Genomic DNA, 18,201 nt, shown 5'->3' on the forward strand with positions numbered 1-18,201 from the left:
AAAGGTCCCTGCAGGACACCTCAGGCAGACGTTCTGGCTGCCAAGTCTACAGCCTTTAATCACAGGAGGAGAGGACACTGGGTGCCCCCGAGGGGTGGGAGCGAGTCAGTCAGGGAGATGAAAGGACTCCCCTCCCCTCCCTCTCCTCCTGAGACGCCGCAGCCACGTGGTTCTGTCGCCTTCAGTGGGGGCCCAGGTCCTGGGTGCTGGCGCTGAGGGTCCAAGAGGCCTCGCTCAGGTGCCGGCTGGGGAACTGGGCACAGGCACGGGGTGGGTGAGGGGCAGGACACAGCTCTGCTGCCCCTAGGGTTACTCCGCAGCAGCCTCGCTGCCAACTTGTCTGTCCTCATGGCCGTGTTGCTCGTCCTGTCCCCACGTCCACCCTGACTCCAGGCCATCCGTTCCCCCACCTCTACCCAAGTTAAAGCCATCCGTGCTCCCCGTCCTGGTGTCCACTCCACCGCCAGCCTGACCGCTCCCACCCTTCCCTTGCCTCTGGGCCTGTCAGTGTGGCCCCTCATTCCACCCTTGACCCGGGCGTCCCCCTCACCTGGTTCCCAGCAGCCCTGGAACCATCCATGTTCAGCATGTTGAGTGACACGGCTCTCTTCATCCTACGAAGGAAAGTTGGGGGGTGGGGCACAAGTGAGCCCAGGAGTGTCTGGCTCCCACCCTGGGAGGGACCTCTCCAGCGCCAGGTTTGATTGTATGTGTGGCAGGGGAGATGGGAGCCATGGAAGGTTCTTGAGCAGGACAGGGAGAGGGGTGGGCTACAGGTTGGGCCGCCAACCTGACCCAACTCTCACCCGGCTGCCCCCGCCGCACCCTCGCCTCGGAGCCGGGAGACCAGCTTCTCGCTTCCCCGCCGGATGGACTCTCGGAGCTTGGAGAATGAGCTGCTCCGACGAAGGGTCTGGGGAGGGCACCAGGGACACGGGTCAGGCCCCCCCGCCCGATTCCACGCAGTCCCCACCTCCACCCTGGGAGCCGAGGCAAAGCCTGTCCTCACCTGCTGTTCTGCGTCACCAGCTGCGCCTGTGTTGGGGGCTCCTGGGGAACAGATGGGGCCATTGTGGTGGGGATGCTGAGGAGCCCCCTGGGGGGGAGGGGAGGGGCTGGGGGCTCACCGAGAGGGGCGGGCAGGGCCTCCCTGCTGAGGATTTCTTTGTACAGTTCCTCCGCCTGCTGGTACTTGTTCTGTTTCAGGTAGGCTGAGGCCTGTGGGGAGGGCATAGCCTGGGTGATCTTGGCTCAAAGCTGGGAGCTTCCCAGGCCCCAGCACTGCACCTAGGCACATCCTCCCAGCCCGCGCAGGAAGAAGCCCAGGTTTACCCCACACTCCAGGCCTCGGCCGACAGCAGGATGGGCTTGGAGCCCAACCCCACCACTTCCCATAGGGTAGGTGACTTCCTGACTCAGAGCAGGAGCCTGTTCCCCACTCTACCTTGAGCCAGTGACACACCTCTCTGTGCCTCAGTTTCCTCATCTGCAAAATGGGGCAACGGGAGCACCTACCTCAGGGCCCTTGAAGAAACGGACAGTACAGGCAAACTCCTAAGAAGGGGGTTTAGCTCAATAAATGCTCTCCTCTGCTCCCCGCCCGTCTCTCTGGCTTCCTCTTTGACTGGAGCTGTTCTCTGGCTGCCACCAACTTGCCTGTTTCCTGATGCTTCCATGTCCTCTGTGCTGAGCAACCTCACCACTCAGGGCCCAGCTTGGAAGCCGAGTCTCATGGGACAGCTCAAGGGCTGGGCAGAGGTGGGGCCCCAGGACCAAGACACCCACGCCCCAAGGCGCCCTCACCAGGTTGTTCTTGGTCTTGGCCACGTTGGGGTCGTGAGGCCCCCCCAGGGCCCTGTAAATGCTCAGGGCCCGGGCGTAGTGCTGCTCCACCTCCTCGAACTTGCCCTGGTTCTGGCACAGCAGGGCCAGGTTGTTGAGCTGCTTCGCCACGTCCGGGTGGTTGGCGCCCAGGACCTAGGAGTCATGGGATCACAAGTCATTGGCTCAGCCGGGGTTGGCGGGCCACATGATGCCAACAGCCGTGATGAGGGCCATGGGTTGGTGGTTACAGGATTGAAGGGCATGGAGAATTACAGGAGGTTGGGGGCGGAGGGCAGGAACTGCACGGTCAAACTGGGGAGTAGCTGGGTCAGAGGTCATGGTGCAAAACCTCATGATTATGGGTCAAACAGGTAGATCAAGGATGGGGTTGTACGGGTCACGTGGGGTTGGAAGGGCAGGACCTGGTGGGGGCACGAGGTGACCTATTAGAGTCAGAAGTCAAGACCAAACGGAAGTCATCGGTACGTCAAGGGTGGTGGGTCATGGGATTGGGTGCTCTAGGTTCAAATTGGAGGCTCACGATGTCAAATGGGAGGGGCACAGGTCAGAGGTCACAGGAGCAAATCAGGATCATGCAAGGGCCACAGACTTGAGCGCAGGATCAAAGGGTGAGAGCCACTCAGGACAGGGGCTCCGTGGGAGCTGGGTGGGGGCGGGACCTTCTCACGGATCTCCAGGGCACGCTGGCACAGGGGCTCCGCCTCCCGGTAACGCCCACGCTTCCCGTAGAGGACGGCCAGGTTGTTGAGGGTGGCGGCCACCTGCAGGGCGGGAGAGGCGGGTCAGGGGTGGGAAGGCACAGCCCACAGCCCTCCCTCCTGGGCCCCCGCTCACCGCGGGGTGCTCCCGGCCCAGTGTCTGCTCCCGGATCTGCAGGGCATCGTGGAGAAGGTCTGTGGCCTCTTTGTACTTGTTCTGGTCCCTGTGGGGTGGCCCAAGGGTGGAGGGGGTTTGGCCAGGCTGGGGTAGCAGGGGCCACGGGCTGGGCTGAATCCCGCAGGCCCAGGGACCTGACGACCAAGCATGGGTGGCACCCTCTGGGGGTCCCTTCTGGGGGTCCCCATACCTCCCAAGTCTAGCACAGGGTCCCCACACTCCCAGATGGCTGCCAAGCTTGTGCCACCCCACGTCTCTTCCCCACTCCACTGTGGTCTCTCTTGCCCATGCTGACTCCTCTTTGCCTGGGTCTCAGTGAGTGGCCTCCCCAGATCTCTGTCGCTTCTCTCCACCACCACCCCTGGTGCCCTATGCTGGCAGAGCAGGACACCAGGGTCCCCCCCTCTTCTGCCCAACGACAGGTCCCCGCCCTCCCTGCCCCCTCCAGCCGTGGCGGCTGCAGCCCTCACCGGTACACCAGCGCCAGGATGTTGAGCATGGTGGCCACGTCAGGGTGGCAGTGGCCCGAGCTCCGCTCCAGATCCTCCAAGGCCTGGCGGCACAGCGGTGCAGCCACCTCGTAGCGGCCCTGCCCCGTGTACTGGAGCACCAGGTTGTGCAGGGTCCGAAGGCGGGCCGGGATCTCGTAGCCACCCTGCTGAGCAGAGACGGCCCCCTCTGCCTCGGGACCTGGGGGTGCCGGGCACCCAGTCACTGCAGGCCTCCTACTCCTATAGCCCCGCACGAGGGGACACATGCACCCCAAAGCTACAGCTGCCTCGCTGGCCCCTGGGACCACGGGCCCCTGTTCTAACGTCTGACATTGGAATCACAGGCATCTTACTGGCCCGTGGGATGTGTCCTAGCCTGCGGGACAGAAACATGGGAGCCACCTGGCTCCCGGGGCCGTGGCAGGCCTGCTTTTGCAGCTTCCAGTGTCACCTGCCCGCTGTCACCCCCACAGCCCCCTGCTTCATCCTCCTGACACCCCGCCCTGACCTTCCCCATCCTCCCTCAGAGGCCGTGGGGGTCCAGCAAATCAGAGATGCCCCCCAGCCTGGGCCATTCATCCTCCTGGCTGAACTCCCCGCACCCACCTTTCCTCTCCTCCTCCTCACTGGGGAACAGGGAGGTCAGGCTCTCCTGCCGATGGGGGGACTCGGGCTGCTGCAGAGAGGACAGGAAAGTGGGTGTCATGAGGCTTGGGAGTTTGAGTCAGAGACTGGGGTCCTGGATCCCAGGGTTTGAGGGAGGTGGTGGTCAGGGGTCTCCTGAGGGCTTGGGGAGGATCCTCGGGCTTTGTGGAGCAGCTAGGGGGCTTCTGTGGAAGTTCTAGTGGGTCTGGAATTTGTGGGGCTCTGCAGAGGGTCGGGGGGTTCTTCGGACGGTCTGGGGCACTGGGGTGCACCACGGAGGGATGGGGGCTGTGGGGTATCTAAGGAGTGCGGGGTCCCCAGCACATCATGGCCCCCGCCTCGCTGGGTCCCAAAGCACCTGGCTCTCTGCCGGCAGGTCATACTGCCGCAGCTGCCCCAGGAACTCCAGGTGGCTCTTCTCCTCCTCCAGCTGGGCCACAGCCTCCTCGCTGGCCCGCAGCCGCTGCTGCGTCTCCTCCAGCTCTTCCCGCAGCCATGCGTTCTCCTGGGCCAGCCGCCGGGCCTGCGCTCGCAGCCGCTGCTTCTCAGCCTCCAGCGCGCCCACATGCGCCGACAGGGCCAGCAGCACCTGCCGGGGAGGCGGGGGTAGCGAGTCAGAGGCCTGGTCCCCCCCGACCCAGCCCAGGGCCTCAGATCAAGCCAGAGCACCCCATTCTCTCCAGGGTGCCCCAGATTATACAGAGACCCCTCCGTTGCGGCTCCAGGGATGCTCAGAGGCTCTGAGGGACATACCCCAATCCTGCCCCGGGACCCCTCTGATTTCACCCAGGCACACAAATTACACTCAGGATACTTCACATTCCACCTGTGCAACCCCAAAGTCTCCCCAGGACCCACAGTTCCACGGAAGGACCCCACGTGGTTCAGGGGTCCCTGTCGCACATAAGGACCCCATCCCCAATGCAGCCCAGGCATCCCATCCCAGGACTGGAGCCTCCCCCTCCCAGGCCTGGCTCCCCTCATTCTCCCTCTACCCAGGCTGCCCCCTCCAGCGCACCTGGCCCCCTCATCCCTGGGCAACCCCCAGGCCTGAGCCACATCCCTCATAGTTGAGTTGGCCCCCTCATACCTGGGCCTCACCCAGCCCCAGCTCGATGGCCTCCAATGAGTGGCTCACCACCTCCTGCTTTTCCTCCAGCAGTTCCAGGCCAGCCGCCGGGCCCTGTCCTGCCAGGGCCTCCGCCAGGTGCCCGGCCAGGCCCCGGTGCTCTGCCCGCAGGGCCTCCAGCCCCTGTACCACTTGTCGCGTCTGTCGCACCAGCTCCTCAGGGCTCAGGTGCTCCGGGCCCAGCCCCATGCTTCCCGGGGCTGCCACCTTCACGGACATTGCTGCTCCTGGGGGTGACCGGGATCAGGGGGTCACTGCCAGGGCCGGGCAAGTCAGCCCCTCTGCCTCCGCGCCATGTGAGCCACAGGGCCCCTCAGCCCTCTCCCTGTCCGCCCATCCCGGCCAGCCCTCTGCCTCCGTGCTCTCCTCACTCCGGCCAGCACCCTGTCCCATCCTGGCCAGCGGGCAACTGGAAACCTTCTAGTCTCCTTCCCTGTCCTCGGCCCAGGGCCCTGCCCTGAGGGCAACTCCAAAACCTCATTATGTATGATTAACCAAAGGAGGGCAAATAGCCATCTCGAGGCCTCCCACCCACCTCAGGTCACCCGGCCAGCCCAGCCCACCCCAAGGACCCTGGGTACCCTGGCCCAGCACTCCCGGCTGTGTGACCTTGGGACCAGAGGTGCCCTCTCCCGCTGGGCGTGTGGGGCAGGACATGTGGAGGCGGCAGCCTCTGTGAGCTCATTCTTAGGGTGTTTTTGTTGGGAACCAGTCAGACCACTGGGGGTGGGGCGGGAGGAGAGGACCAAGGGGCTGGGGTGCTGGAAGCAGAGGCTTCTAGACTGGGGAGGTCAGGAAGGGGGGCCCCGTGCGGTGGCTCCTGGAGCCCGAGGACCTGACAGACCCAGAGGAAACAGGCTCCACCCTCCACTGCAGACATGCTCAGCCAGCCCAAGGCGTGCTGGGACACACGTGTGGCAGGCGTGGCCCATGGATGTCATATTGGCCATGTGACAGCTGAGGGTCTGAAGCCCAGATGGTAATGGATGGGGGGGTTCACATGTGGGACTTCATGGGGTTGTATATGGGTGACAAGGTCAATGACACATCTGGTGACAATGCCTCTGGGGCCCTCACATACGTACATACATACACACACACACACACCTCTCAGAAATACAGCATAATACATACTGTCCTCTCAGAAATGACACACACACACACTTTCTCTTAAAAATACAACTCAGCACACCCTCACACACATCCACGTTTTCCTTTCAAAATATTGATACAACCTAATGCAACACACTAAGGCATGCACACAAATACATTCTTCTTTCAGAAATAACACATACACACTCCCCTCTGAGAAATACAACTCAACACACAGGTATATTTTCCTTTCAGAAATAAAAGCCGGACATAGAAAACAAACTTATGGTTACCAAAGGGGAAAAGGGGGGGAGGCATAAATTAGGGGTTTGGGATTAACATATACATATATAAAATCGATAACCAACAAGGACCTACTGTGTAGTACAGGGAACTATACTCAATATTCTGTAATAACTTACAATGGAAAAGGCTGTGAAATATATATATATATATATATATAATACAACTGAATCAATTTGCTGTATACCTGAAACTAACACAACATTGTAAACCAACTATACTTCAATAAAAATTTAAAAACAAAATAAAAGCCAACACACAAACTGTCTCCTCCCTCAGCCCCCTCACCTGCAAAAAGATAACCAAATCCCAAATCACTTCCATTGGGACTGTCTCCTTGAACTTTTATGCCCATGACACGTGCCCTCTCCCACACTCCCACAGTCCTGCCAGCACCTAGCGCCCCATCCTATGCCCAGCGCCTCCTCCATGCTCCCAGGATTCACGGTGGACCCGTCACCATCCTCCCCATTTCCTTCCTTCCTCCCCACCTGGCCAGCCAGGGATTCGCACACACAGACACACTCTAGAGCTTCACACGCGGACGTGCGAATGACCCCTGAGGCCAGGCTCTTACACCGTCACCGGTGGGTGCCCATGGCACAGACAGCTGTAGAGACACAGGTATTTCCATGCCTTCCGCACACAGTCTCTCAGGCTTACTTCACTCAAGCCACTGTGTTCCCCGGAACAGCCCAGAGCTTTTAGCACCTGTGCACATGCTCCCAATCACATCCACTCAGACGCAGAGTAAGGGCAGGTGTGTAATCCTGCGGATTGTATATACTGCAGCCTCTCTATCGCCATCAATCTCTCTCTCTATGTATATACGTGTTCGTGCATATATCAATCTCTCTGTGTACGTAGTATCTAAGTGTGTGTATGTATATCACACCATATCTAAGTGTGTGTATGTAACCACACCCGGTCATTGAGTCAACCCGACAACCATGACCGTCATTCACGGAAGTCTGCGGGCATATACAACCTCCCACAACATCACGCACAATCTCGGACAGCTGAGCCGAATGTTCCAGACGCAACCTCTGCACAGTAACACAGCGACACGCACAGCCACACATCACTCGGGCTGTTTCCTTGACACACGCTGGCTCCCACACTCGTGCCGGCCTCCAAACAGCAAACTCCCCTTCACCAGCTGAGTCCCGTTCGCACGACCGCGCAGCTGACAACGATGATCACACTCACGCTCCACGCATCCATCCTGAACCCACAGTGCCCACCTCCTTGTCACCCCCCCAGTCTTACAGGCAGAGAGACAACCATGGCCACACAATTTCTTGGTGACACACCTAACCCTATAAACAGTTCAACTCCCTGCCAAACACACACACACCACACAGCATTACAGACACACAATCAGAGGTCGCTCACATTTTCACATCACTGAAACAGTTTCACATCATTCAAGCAGTCCCTCTGTGCCCTCGCAGGCTTACACGGACAGGCCATCTCCTGTACCCACCTGTACCCACAGCCTGACACCATCACACACACCTGAGCTTCGTACACCATCTCATGCACACGCACGCACCATCTCCACACACACAAACACTCGCAGGCGGGAGGCCCCCATCCTGGCCAGCCCCCCAACCACACAAATTAGCCCTGGCCGGCCGGCCGGCCGGCCCAGCCCCGCGCACCCCGGTTTCACCGCTCGCGCGCCCGCCCGCCGCCAGGCCGTCACAAGGGCCCCCTCCCGCCCCCAGGCCCCGCCCCGTCCTCGCTCCTGTTTACCTGAGCCCGGCGGAGGGGGCGCGGCCCCAGCTGGGCCTCCAGACTCCGGGAAACCCCAAGGGGGGACAGGGGGCGTCCAGGGGCCCCAAGGCCCGTCCCCGTCTCCAGGCCAGAGGGCCCAGGGGTGCGCCAGGCCCAGCCCACACCCTCCGCCCTCGCCTCCATCCTCGCAGCTCCTGGGACTCCCACCCCGCATTCCCGGCGCCTACCTGACCGCAGACAGCTCCCGGTCCTGCTTCGCCGCGCTGCGCCCGCCCGCCGCGCACGCCTCGCCGCTTCCAGCTGCGCAGCGAGTCTCGGGCCGCGGGCGGGTCCTCCGGGGGGCGGGGCGGCCTGGAGCCCCGCCCCCGCAGGTGAGACCGGCCCCGCCCACCGCCCGGGGAAAGTTAAGCGCTGCGTCCCAGGCCCTGCGGCAACCGCAGAACTTCGCGCGCGCGTAGCCGGTAGCCTCTAGGGCACGTCGAATCTGAGATGAATGCAGTGCACAGGAGGTCTGGAAACCAGAGTCTCAGCGAAACTAGAATCTTGGAAACTTTGGATCCCAGACGGATGGCCTTCTTGCAGGGCCAGCCGCCGGCTCTTTGCCTTGGCTGTGCGCCCTGCTTGGACATCTCTCCACACAGATCTCGACGTTTGTCTGGTCCCTTTTCAAAGTCTGCTTCCTCCGAGAGGCCTCTCTTGCCTGTCTCTTCTAAATTACACCTTCCCACCAAAACACAACCTCATTTCTCTGCTTGATTTTGTTCACAAAACTCTTCAGGACCTACAATTATTTCATGTAACATTATAATTACTATGTTGTGTTACATCACATTATTGGTGAGGCTAAAAATTGAGCTCTGAGTTCACATCCGATTTCAGCACTTACTAGCTGCGCAGGCCTTGGACAAGTAACCTAACCTCTCTGTCTCCGTTTCCCTAATCTGTAAAATGGGGGTAGTCAAAGGCTGTGAGAATTTTTTTTCCGGCTGTGTTGCGTCTTCGTTGCTGCACGCGGGCTTTCTCTAGTTGTGTCGAGCGGGGACTACCAGTGCGCGGGCTTCTGATTGCAGTGGCTTCTCTTGTTGCTGAGCACAGGCTCTAGGCGCGCGGGCTTCAGTAGTTGTGGCGCGCGGGCTTAGTTGTTCCGTGGCTTGTGGGATCTTCGCGGAACAGGGCTCGAACTGGTGTCCCCTGCATTGGCAGGCCGATTCTTAACCACTGCGCCACCAGCGAAGCCGGGGCTGTAAGAATTGAATGCGTTAATATATGGATCGGAAGCATTTAGCAAATATTACCTACTGATTTTATGGTGTTGTATTATTGGTCCTCCCCCACTAGAATGCCAGCTCCCTGAGGGCAGGGCTCTGTATTGTCAGCACGGTATCGTTAGCATTAGAACAACCTGGCGCAAATTAGGTGCTCAATAAATAGGTATCTTTAGCATTAGAACAACCTGGCACAAATTAGGTGCTCAATAAATATTTGTTGAGTGACTGACTCAATGAATCAAGTCCTAGAAACATAAATTGGCCAAAGCTGGGCTCACAGGATTCTAGCATCATCGAATTTGGTTCAAGGCGAGCTTTGCCAAACCCTGGCAGTACACAGGTCGCTGCACTAAAGGATACTTCCAGCAGAGGGCGCTGTTGGTCCGTAGACCGGGCACCAGATTCCCGCGCGGCTCTCTACTCCCCTGTTTTCCGAACCTCCGCGCAGATGCTCCCTCCGGCCGGAGGCCCTCTCTGACCACCCCAAGGCTGGAGGAAACGCCCTTCCTGGGCTCCTGCAACCTCCTGGACTCCCATGTTCCAGCCATGCCCATCCTGAGTCATCACTTGTCTGTCTCCCATGCAGGACTGTAAGACCCAGGAGGGAAGACAGAGCCAAGGCATTCTCAGTCCCTGCTGTGTGCCCAGTGCTACCCAGCACAGCCCGAACACAGAGAAGGCACTAGGGACAATGGTTGTTGACTGACTGATGGAAAATAAAACTCAAACTCACGCTCTAACTTCTCCAAGTATTTCTAGGGAACATGGTAGAAAGGGGCAGCTGAGTCCTTGTCCCCCATTGTTCTGGCCTCAGGACACGGGACATTGGTTCTGGAACTGCCACACGCTTACTACGAAGCAGTGCAGGGACTGGAGCCAGATGACCTAGGTGCAAATCCCTGCTCTGTCGTTTGTTGGCTGTGTGACCCCTGAGCCAGGAACTAACCTCTCTGGTCCTCACGTTCCTGATCTGTAGAAATGGACTCACATGTGTAACCTACTTTGTGAGGCTGCTGTGGGGATTAATGAGTAATCCCTGTAAAAGGCTTAGAACAGAGTGGCACATGGTAAACACTGTGTGTGTATGTGGGGTGGGGGGTGGGAAGGAATTGGAGCCAGGTAGATCTGCATTCAAATCCTGGTCTTGACATTTTCTTTCCGTGTCACCCGGGACAAGCCATGATTTTCTGAGCACCTATTTCCTCAACTATAAAACAGGGATGGGGACTTCCCTCGTGGCACAGTGGTTAAGAATCCGCCTGCCAATGCAGGGGACATGGGTTCGAGCCCTGGTCCGGGAAGATCCTACATGGCACGGAGCAACTAAGCCCGTGCGCCACAACTACTGAGCCTGCGCTCTAGAGTCCGCGAGCCACAACTACTGAACCCGCATGCCACAACTACTGAAGCCCGTGCGCCTAGAATCCGTGCTCTGCAACAAGAGACGCCACCGCAATAAGCCCGGGCACCACAATGAAGTTAGCCCCCGCTCGCTGCAACTAGAGAAAACCCACGTGCATCAACAAAGTCCCAAGGCAGCCAAAAAATAAATAAATAAATAAATATAAAACAGGGATGATTGCACTCATCACCTAGCATAGTGGTGAGGATTAAATGAGATAAAGGCTGAAAGAAGGTGTTAACCAAGGTGACCATTTGGGCTTGCCCTGTGCCAAGCACTTTTGCACAGCGTCAGCTGGGGCTGGCATTACTGAGTTCTTACCCAAGACAGGCCCTATGTCAGGTCTTGTCTTATAGATTAATTCTGTTCACCTTCACACCAACCTGCTATGATTGTCCTCATTCCACAGGTGAAGAAGATGAGGCACAGAGAGGTTAAGCGACTTGTCCAAAATCACACAGCCAAGGAGTAGCAGAGCCCCTGAATCCATACAGCCACCCTCTGAGGTAGGCACTCTTACTTGCCATATCTAAAAAGGAGGAAACTGGGCCAGGCTGCACTTCAGAGGACGTGGGGCTAGCCGGTGGAATCGGTGGGGTCTCTGGACTGGCTCTGCCATGTCAAAGGTTTTCTTTAAGATCACTCTGACGTCAGGCTCTCAGCTGCCCCACAAAGTACTCTGTGTTACCAAAAGTACACCTTTCACAGCAGTCTTCAAGTTCGCAACAGAAGAATTTAAAGTTCCTGCAACATCCAATAACTGCAATTATTACCCATAATGGAATAGGCATAAATCCTGCACAGACTGCTGGAAATGTTTTTCCAAAGCATGGTTCAGAACTGCAAATTAGGGACTTCCCTGGCAGGCCAGTGGTTAGGACTCTGCGCTTCCATTGCAGGGGGCACCGGTTTGATCCCTGGTCAGGGAAATAATATCTTGCAAGCTGTGTGGCCAAAAAAATAATAATAATAATTAAAAAACCCCTGCAAATTGTTCCTAGAGATCATGTTGGAAGTTGTTAATATCTGCTACTTGGAACATAAGATTACCTTTCAGAATGAATATTGGTATTGTTGTAAAATTGAAATCAGGCATTTAAAATCCTATGAAAACACCAATAGTTGAGGAAATAATGAAGGTGACTCTGTCCCTTCCTGTTATTCACACGCTTCATGTGAAGAGGAAAGGCTTCCGCATTGAGGGCGTCACTACCGCAGAGGATCATAGTCTTTCACTGCTACCTTACAACACACACAGGTAGTTCCTGTGGGGTAAATGGATTTACCCAACTGTGTTTGAAAACTGGAGGATGCTTCAGATGTAGAGAACAAACGTACGGACACCAAGGGGGGGAAAGTGGCAGGGGGTGGGGGGGGATGAATTGGGAGATTGGGATTGACATCTATACACTAATATGTACAAAATGGATAACTAACAAGAACCTGTTGTATAAAAAAATAAATAAAATTAAATTTAAAAAAAAACAACTGGAGGATGCTTCTGATCGTTCTTTCTGAGAACATTTGGGAAATTAAAATGTACTGAATCTTCCTATTTGTCTTTGAGTTAAAAATGTAAGAGGATTATGGATTGAACATGGCAGTTGGCTTGATAGCATCTGACTTGCAGATGTAAAAATAGTTGAATTCTTACTTATGTATCATTTATGACAGAGAATATAAATGTATTTATGAGTTCTTTTTATCATTTAGGTTGTTTCTGAGTTTCAAATTCATGTATTCATATAAAATTTAATATCAGAGCCCAAAACTGGCTTTTTGGATCCAGCCGTTATGTGTAAAATTGATATCCTACATCAAAGTGTTTTAACTATGATCTTGCAGAATCCAACAATTGTGATGGTGAGAATTGCAAATAAAGTAGAAGCATCTTTGGCTGAAAAAAAAAAAAGGAAGAAAGAGGAGGAAACTGAAGCTCAGAGAGGAGAAATCCCTCACCCAAGACCACAGTCAACAAGGCAGTCAGCATTTGAACTTGATTCTAGCTGGGGGAAGGCAGCTCTAGTTCAGTCAAAGCATAACCAATTCCCTGGTCGCCTACTCTGTTGGACTCAATTTTTTAGCATTTCCACCTTTTTCCTCCACTTGCAAGAACGCTGTGGAAATTATTCCTAACGGTCCATGAAAAGATCAAGGACCAACCAAACTCAGATGTCTTCAGTTGCCATGTTCTAATTTATCGGCAATAGGGTGAGTAATGCTTTCCTGAATATTTCCTGGTTAGGTTGCTTTACCAGATGAAAAATGGCCAAGACAGTTATTAATTAAATAAAAATGCAGCAACCAAATGTGAAGATCTCAAACTGTTTCATTTTGAAGTATCCATTAAGAAACACTGGGTGGGGGCTTCCCTGGTGGCGCAGTGGTTAAGAATCTGCCTGCCAGTGCAGAGGGCACGGGTTTGAGCCCTGGTTGGGGAAGATCCCACACGTCCCGCAGCAACTAAGCCCGCGTGCCTAGAGCCTGTGCTCCACAACAAGAGAATCCACCACACTAAGGCCCGCAGGCAGCAACGAAGACCCAACACAGGCAAAAATAAATAAATAAATTTTTTAAAAAAGATAGAGCACAACTAATTTTTTTAAAAAAGAGCCTATGTCAAAAAAAAAAAAGAAAAAAGAAACACTGGGTGGGATAGATTGGGAGTTTGGGATTAGCAGATACAAACTATTATATAAAGGATGGATAAACAACAAGGTCTTACTGTATAGCACAGGGATATATTCAATATCCTATGATAAACCATAATGGAAAAGGATATGAAAAAGAATGTATACATAGATATATATGTATAACTGAATCACTGTGCTGTATAGCGGAAATTAACACGACATTGTAAATCAACTATACTTCAATAAAACAAATTAGAAAACAAAACAAAAGAGACACTGGGTAGAAGAGAAATTTGTCATACCTTTTAGCTTATAAATGTATTTTCAACATCCATCCATATACAACTAACTCCTGGTTTCATTTTCTATCAAACGATTCTTTGAACTTGTCTTCCTTCTAAAATCAAAATCATCCCAAATAAACTCATATTAACTAGTGACAAAAAAAAAAAAAGAAGAAGAAGGCACTCAACAAAATCCCCATCCAATCACTTAAGGCCTCAGTTTGCCATGTCAGGAAAATGGGTAGATGCGATGGGGGCTTTTCTATTTTCATCTCTTGGCCATAGTTTTTAAAAAGCCTCCCCCTTTTTAATTTTTATTTATTTATTTTTACTCTCTTAACTTTCATATAACATACAGCAGTGTGAATTATATTTACTCCCTTTTTTAAGAAGTAAAGTGCTGTCAGAAAGGATGTTCACAGAGAACAAAAGACTACAGAGTGAAAAGTAGGTCTTTGTCACTCCGTGATCCCCACTCTTCCAAGAAGCAAACATGATTACCAGTTTCTAATATCCTTCCTGAGATATTCCAGGGATATGAATTGTATGTGGATGTCTGAGCATGAGCGACCATTTAAGAAAAACACAAATGAGAAAAACCTTACCCATGGAGGTAGACTGAACAATGGCCTTGACTTTGAGTGTGGTCACGTGACTTACTTTAGTCAATAGCAGAACGGCACAAGAGCCAGTCATGCCAGTTCTGAGCTTCCACCTAAGGGGCCTTGAACGTTGCCTTTTGCGCCCAGGCACGGGCATGAGAAAAGCTTCCCCTGCATGGCTGCTCCTCTTTGGCCCACACACCACAACGTCTCTGTGGTGTTAAAAGATAAACTGAGGTATGTTAAAATTGTATTGAGTTTGAGCAAAAATCGATTCGAATCAGGCAGCATCCAATCTAGCAGATAGAAAGGAGCTTCGAGGAACTAAACAAAATGAAAGACTTTTATAGGTGGAAGGGAGCAGAAACAAGAAAATTGTACCCGGAAAAAAAAAGCAGGCTGGTTATTGCAAGGTCACTTTCCTTTAGGGACGGCAGGAGTCTATCAGGCAGATTACCTAACTTGTGCTGATCTGAGTGGGTGGTTTAAGATTCCATCTCCAGGAGAGCCGAAACTGTCATTAAGTCTTGATTTGGTGACATGGGGCTTAGCATTTTGAGCCTGTTGTCTTGTTTTTAACATAAGAGTATGGAGCAAAGCTTCCCAGTTGTGCCCAGCCCAAATCAGCCAACTCTGTCAACCCCACATCCATTTCAAAGCTCCTGCATTTTGGGGAGGTGTGTTTCACAGCATTTTTGTGGCAACAGGTATATATATATATTTTTTCTCCCCCCCCCCCACTTAGCAATATATCTTGGTGCTATGATCTAAATGTTGTGTTTTCCCAAAATTCGTATGTTGAAATCCTAACCTTCCAAGGTGATAGCATTAATAGCTGGGGCCTTTGGTATTAGTAGGAGGAGAAGCCCTCATGAATGGGATTGGTGCTCTTATAAGAGAGATCCCACAAAGCTCTCTTGTACCTTCTGCCACCTGCTACTTCCCAGCTGTGTGATTTTGGGAAAGTGACTCAACTTCTCTGGGCTTCACTTTCTTGACTTGTAAAATTTGCATATCTACCTCATAGGACTGTTGGAGAATTAAATTGGTTAATACACATACAGTGATTGAATCCTGAAACCAGACTGCTAGGGTGATGAAGGGGGCAAGGGGATGTGGGTACAAATTGTCAAGGCCTAAAGACCCAGAAAGAGACTCTGGGCTGACGATATTGTCTGACCTTGCTGAGAGGCCTGAAAATTATCTTTACCAAAGCCTGAACCCACTCTCAGCAGCCCTGTGCCAGTTTGATTCCCAGCTCTGCCCCTTCCCAGCTGTGTGACCTTGAGCAAGTCACTTAACCTCTCTGAGCCTTATTGTTGGGAATGTTAAATGAGCTAATATATGTAAAGCAGTTAGCCTAGTACTTGACATATAGGAGTGCTCCATGAGAGTTAACTGTTAGGGTGGAGACTGTGGAGTGGCCACTCAATATCCATGCTAACTTCCTTCTAGCATGTCCAGTTTTTCAGAGGAAGCATGATTCTGGGGGCGAGAGGTGTTCCTGGAGGCCCAGCCTAGAGCCTGCTCCTTCAGCCCTTCCAACAATTTTGTGAGCACCTAATATCTGGTAGGAAAGCCCTTTCTGCTTAAGCTGGGTGAAGGGGTTTCCAAATGACTGATAAAGCTACTATTATTTACTTAGTCAACAAATCCTCATTTATCCTGAGGGCACTGGGGAGCCATGGCAGGTTCTGAGCAGGAGAGGTCAGCAAGCAGGGAGTAGGTGGGACAGGGCAACACTGGGGCAGGAGCCCAGCGAGGAGGCTAGGGCAGGAGTGAATGTGGAGGTCTTGAGCTAGGGTAGGAGGGATGGACAGGCCTTGGAGACTGATGGGCTCAGGGGCTGGGAGTGGGAGGAAGATATATGATGGGGATTATAGTGCTCCCCAAGGCCAACTGTTTCTGTGAGACTCAAAGAAGGTAAAGGAGGTAGAGCTTACGATACAAGGTCTGCTGGAGTGTTTGATTGGCTCAGCCCTGGTCACATGACTGGACCACTGCTGCAAAGGATTATGGGAAACCGAGTTTCTGACATTTTTGGCTTCTCCAAAGGAGGTGGTCAGAGGGTGGGGGGCTCCCCAGACACAGAAAGGGCTTTGGATGCTGTGTGGCCAAAAGGAATGTCAAATGTCCACACAAGGGGTTATTAGGGGTCCAGGGGGCTGAGCTGTGTGTGATGTGGCTGGATCCTGTCTCTCCCTTGCTCATAGCCCTCAGGGGCTCCTATCCCACTCACAGTGGGATGGAAACTCCTCCACGGCCCCTAGGACCCTACAGGTCTGCTCCTGTCTTCTCTCCAACCTCATCTTCTCCCTCCCACTCTCCCCTCTGCCCCATCTGCTCCAGCTCTGCAGCCGTCTCCCTGTCTCTCAGATATGCCAAGCCACTCCCACCTCAGGGCATTTGCACCTGCTGTCCCTCTTCCAGATCCCCACATGGCTGGCTCCCTCCAGTCTCTGCTCGGATGTCACCTCCCCAGAGAGGTCTGACCTGATCTCCTCTGCTGTGCCATCACTCTCATCCCTTACCCTCTGTCACTTTCCTTCAAAGCCCCATTGTCCCTGACATTAGAGCATATATTATATTGACTTGTTTACTCTCACTGAAATGTCACCTCCGTGAGGGCAGGGGTTTTGCTTATTTTCTGCTGTGTTCCCATTAAGTGCTTAATAATAAATAATTGTTGAAATGATAAATGCATAATAATTCTAGACCAGTTCCTTTTAGTTCTCTGGGCCTCAGTTTCCCTAACTGTGGAGAACTTTGCCACTCTGACCTTACCGGGAAGGGGAAGTTGGTGGAGAGATCAGGGGCTGGGCCCCAAGGAAAAGTTTTCTAAGCAGCTCCCCCTCTCAATAGTAACCTAGGGAGAGGTAGAGAGGGTCCCCTTTCCCTAGATCAGTGCCCCCATGCCTGGGAAGAAGTGGGGAAGACCGGGGGGGAGGGAGGAACCTCAGAGGGAAAGGAACGTTCTCTTCTTTGTTTCAATCCTGTCGCTCCCTGAACTCCTCCTGCTCCCTGGACTTGACCCCGCTTGCCCAAGTCTTGGCGCCTTCCAGGCGGAGGAAGCAGTTTCCTCTGTGCCGTCCCATTTCCGCAGAATCTCACCCTCGGCCCTTGAGGTCCCCCGTCACGGTCGAGGTGCTGAGAGCCCGGATCCGAGCGAGTCCTGCGCTCTGACCTGAGCCGCCACCCAGCCCCCTTCCCCTGCGGGTGGGGCTGGCCTCCCGGGCTCGCGGCTGCCCTTGTAAGGAGGCGAGGCCAGGGGACACCCGAGACGCCTGGTTATAATTAGCCCGGACACGTGGCGACCCCACCTCCCCACACCTGCCCCCGCGCCCCCCCCCATCCCCAGCACCTCGGGTCCCCCAGAGGACACAGCGAGCTAGCTCTAAAAATAACCTCCCTTCCCGGCAGGCCACGTCCCTCCCTGTCCCCTCCACAGCGGAAGTCTCCCAGTGTCACCAGGCGGGCGGACTGGAGTGGGAAAGGTGACCACCGCCTCCAACCTGGCTTTGAGTTAGAACCGCCCCAGCTCAGCCCAGCCGCAGTTTCCCTCCCACCCGCTCCCAAGGAGGAAAGTACATCCAAGCACAGGCTTCTGGGGTCAGGTCACCCCTGTTCCCACCTCGGCTTTGGTCAGATGCTCCCTGTAGCTGGGTGACAGCAGGCAAATCACACAGCCTCGCTGGATCTGTTTCCTCTGCTGGAAAACCAGATACCTGACCTTCAGGGGCCATTGCAAGGTTACCCCAGGGCTAGGGCTCAGGACCTGCTGTTTGCTGGGGTCAAGGCCACTGGGGGCTGAGGAGAGGCTGGTGGCCTAGCGGAGGGCCAGGGGAAGGTGGCTTCTACACGCCTGGGACATTCCCTGACACTATCCCGTGG

At 54.2% G+C, this 18,201-nt stretch overlaps 1 protein-coding gene across 1 annotated transcript; it reads right to left on the bottom strand.

Moving 5' to 3' along the window:
• Positions 1-31: 31 nt before the first annotated feature.
• KLC3 (kinesin light chain 3) lies at positions 32-17,552 on the bottom strand. The gene is given in 16 exon segments (XM_007102691.4): positions 32-253; positions 551-614; positions 807-913; positions 1,010-1,050; positions 1,128-1,218; positions 1,804-1,977; positions 2,505-2,606; positions 2,680-2,767; positions 3,192-3,411; positions 3,819-3,888; positions 4,216-4,446; positions 4,948-5,213; positions 8,349-8,458; positions 8,460-8,551; positions 8,553-9,362; positions 17,422-17,552. Coding segments are annotated over 15 exon segments (1,926 nt in total). The 5' UTR covers positions 8,751-9,362; positions 17,422-17,552; the 3' UTR covers positions 32-181.
• Between the last annotated feature and the right edge of the window lie 649 nt (positions 17,553-18,201).

Source organism: Physeter macrocephalus, unplaced genomic scaffold (assembly GCF_002837175.3).
Source record: "Physeter macrocephalus isolate SW-GA unplaced genomic scaffold, ASM283717v5 random_21, whole genome shotgun sequence".
Classification (NCBI taxonomy): Eukaryota; Metazoa; Chordata; class Mammalia; order Artiodactyla; family Physeteridae; genus Physeter; species Physeter macrocephalus.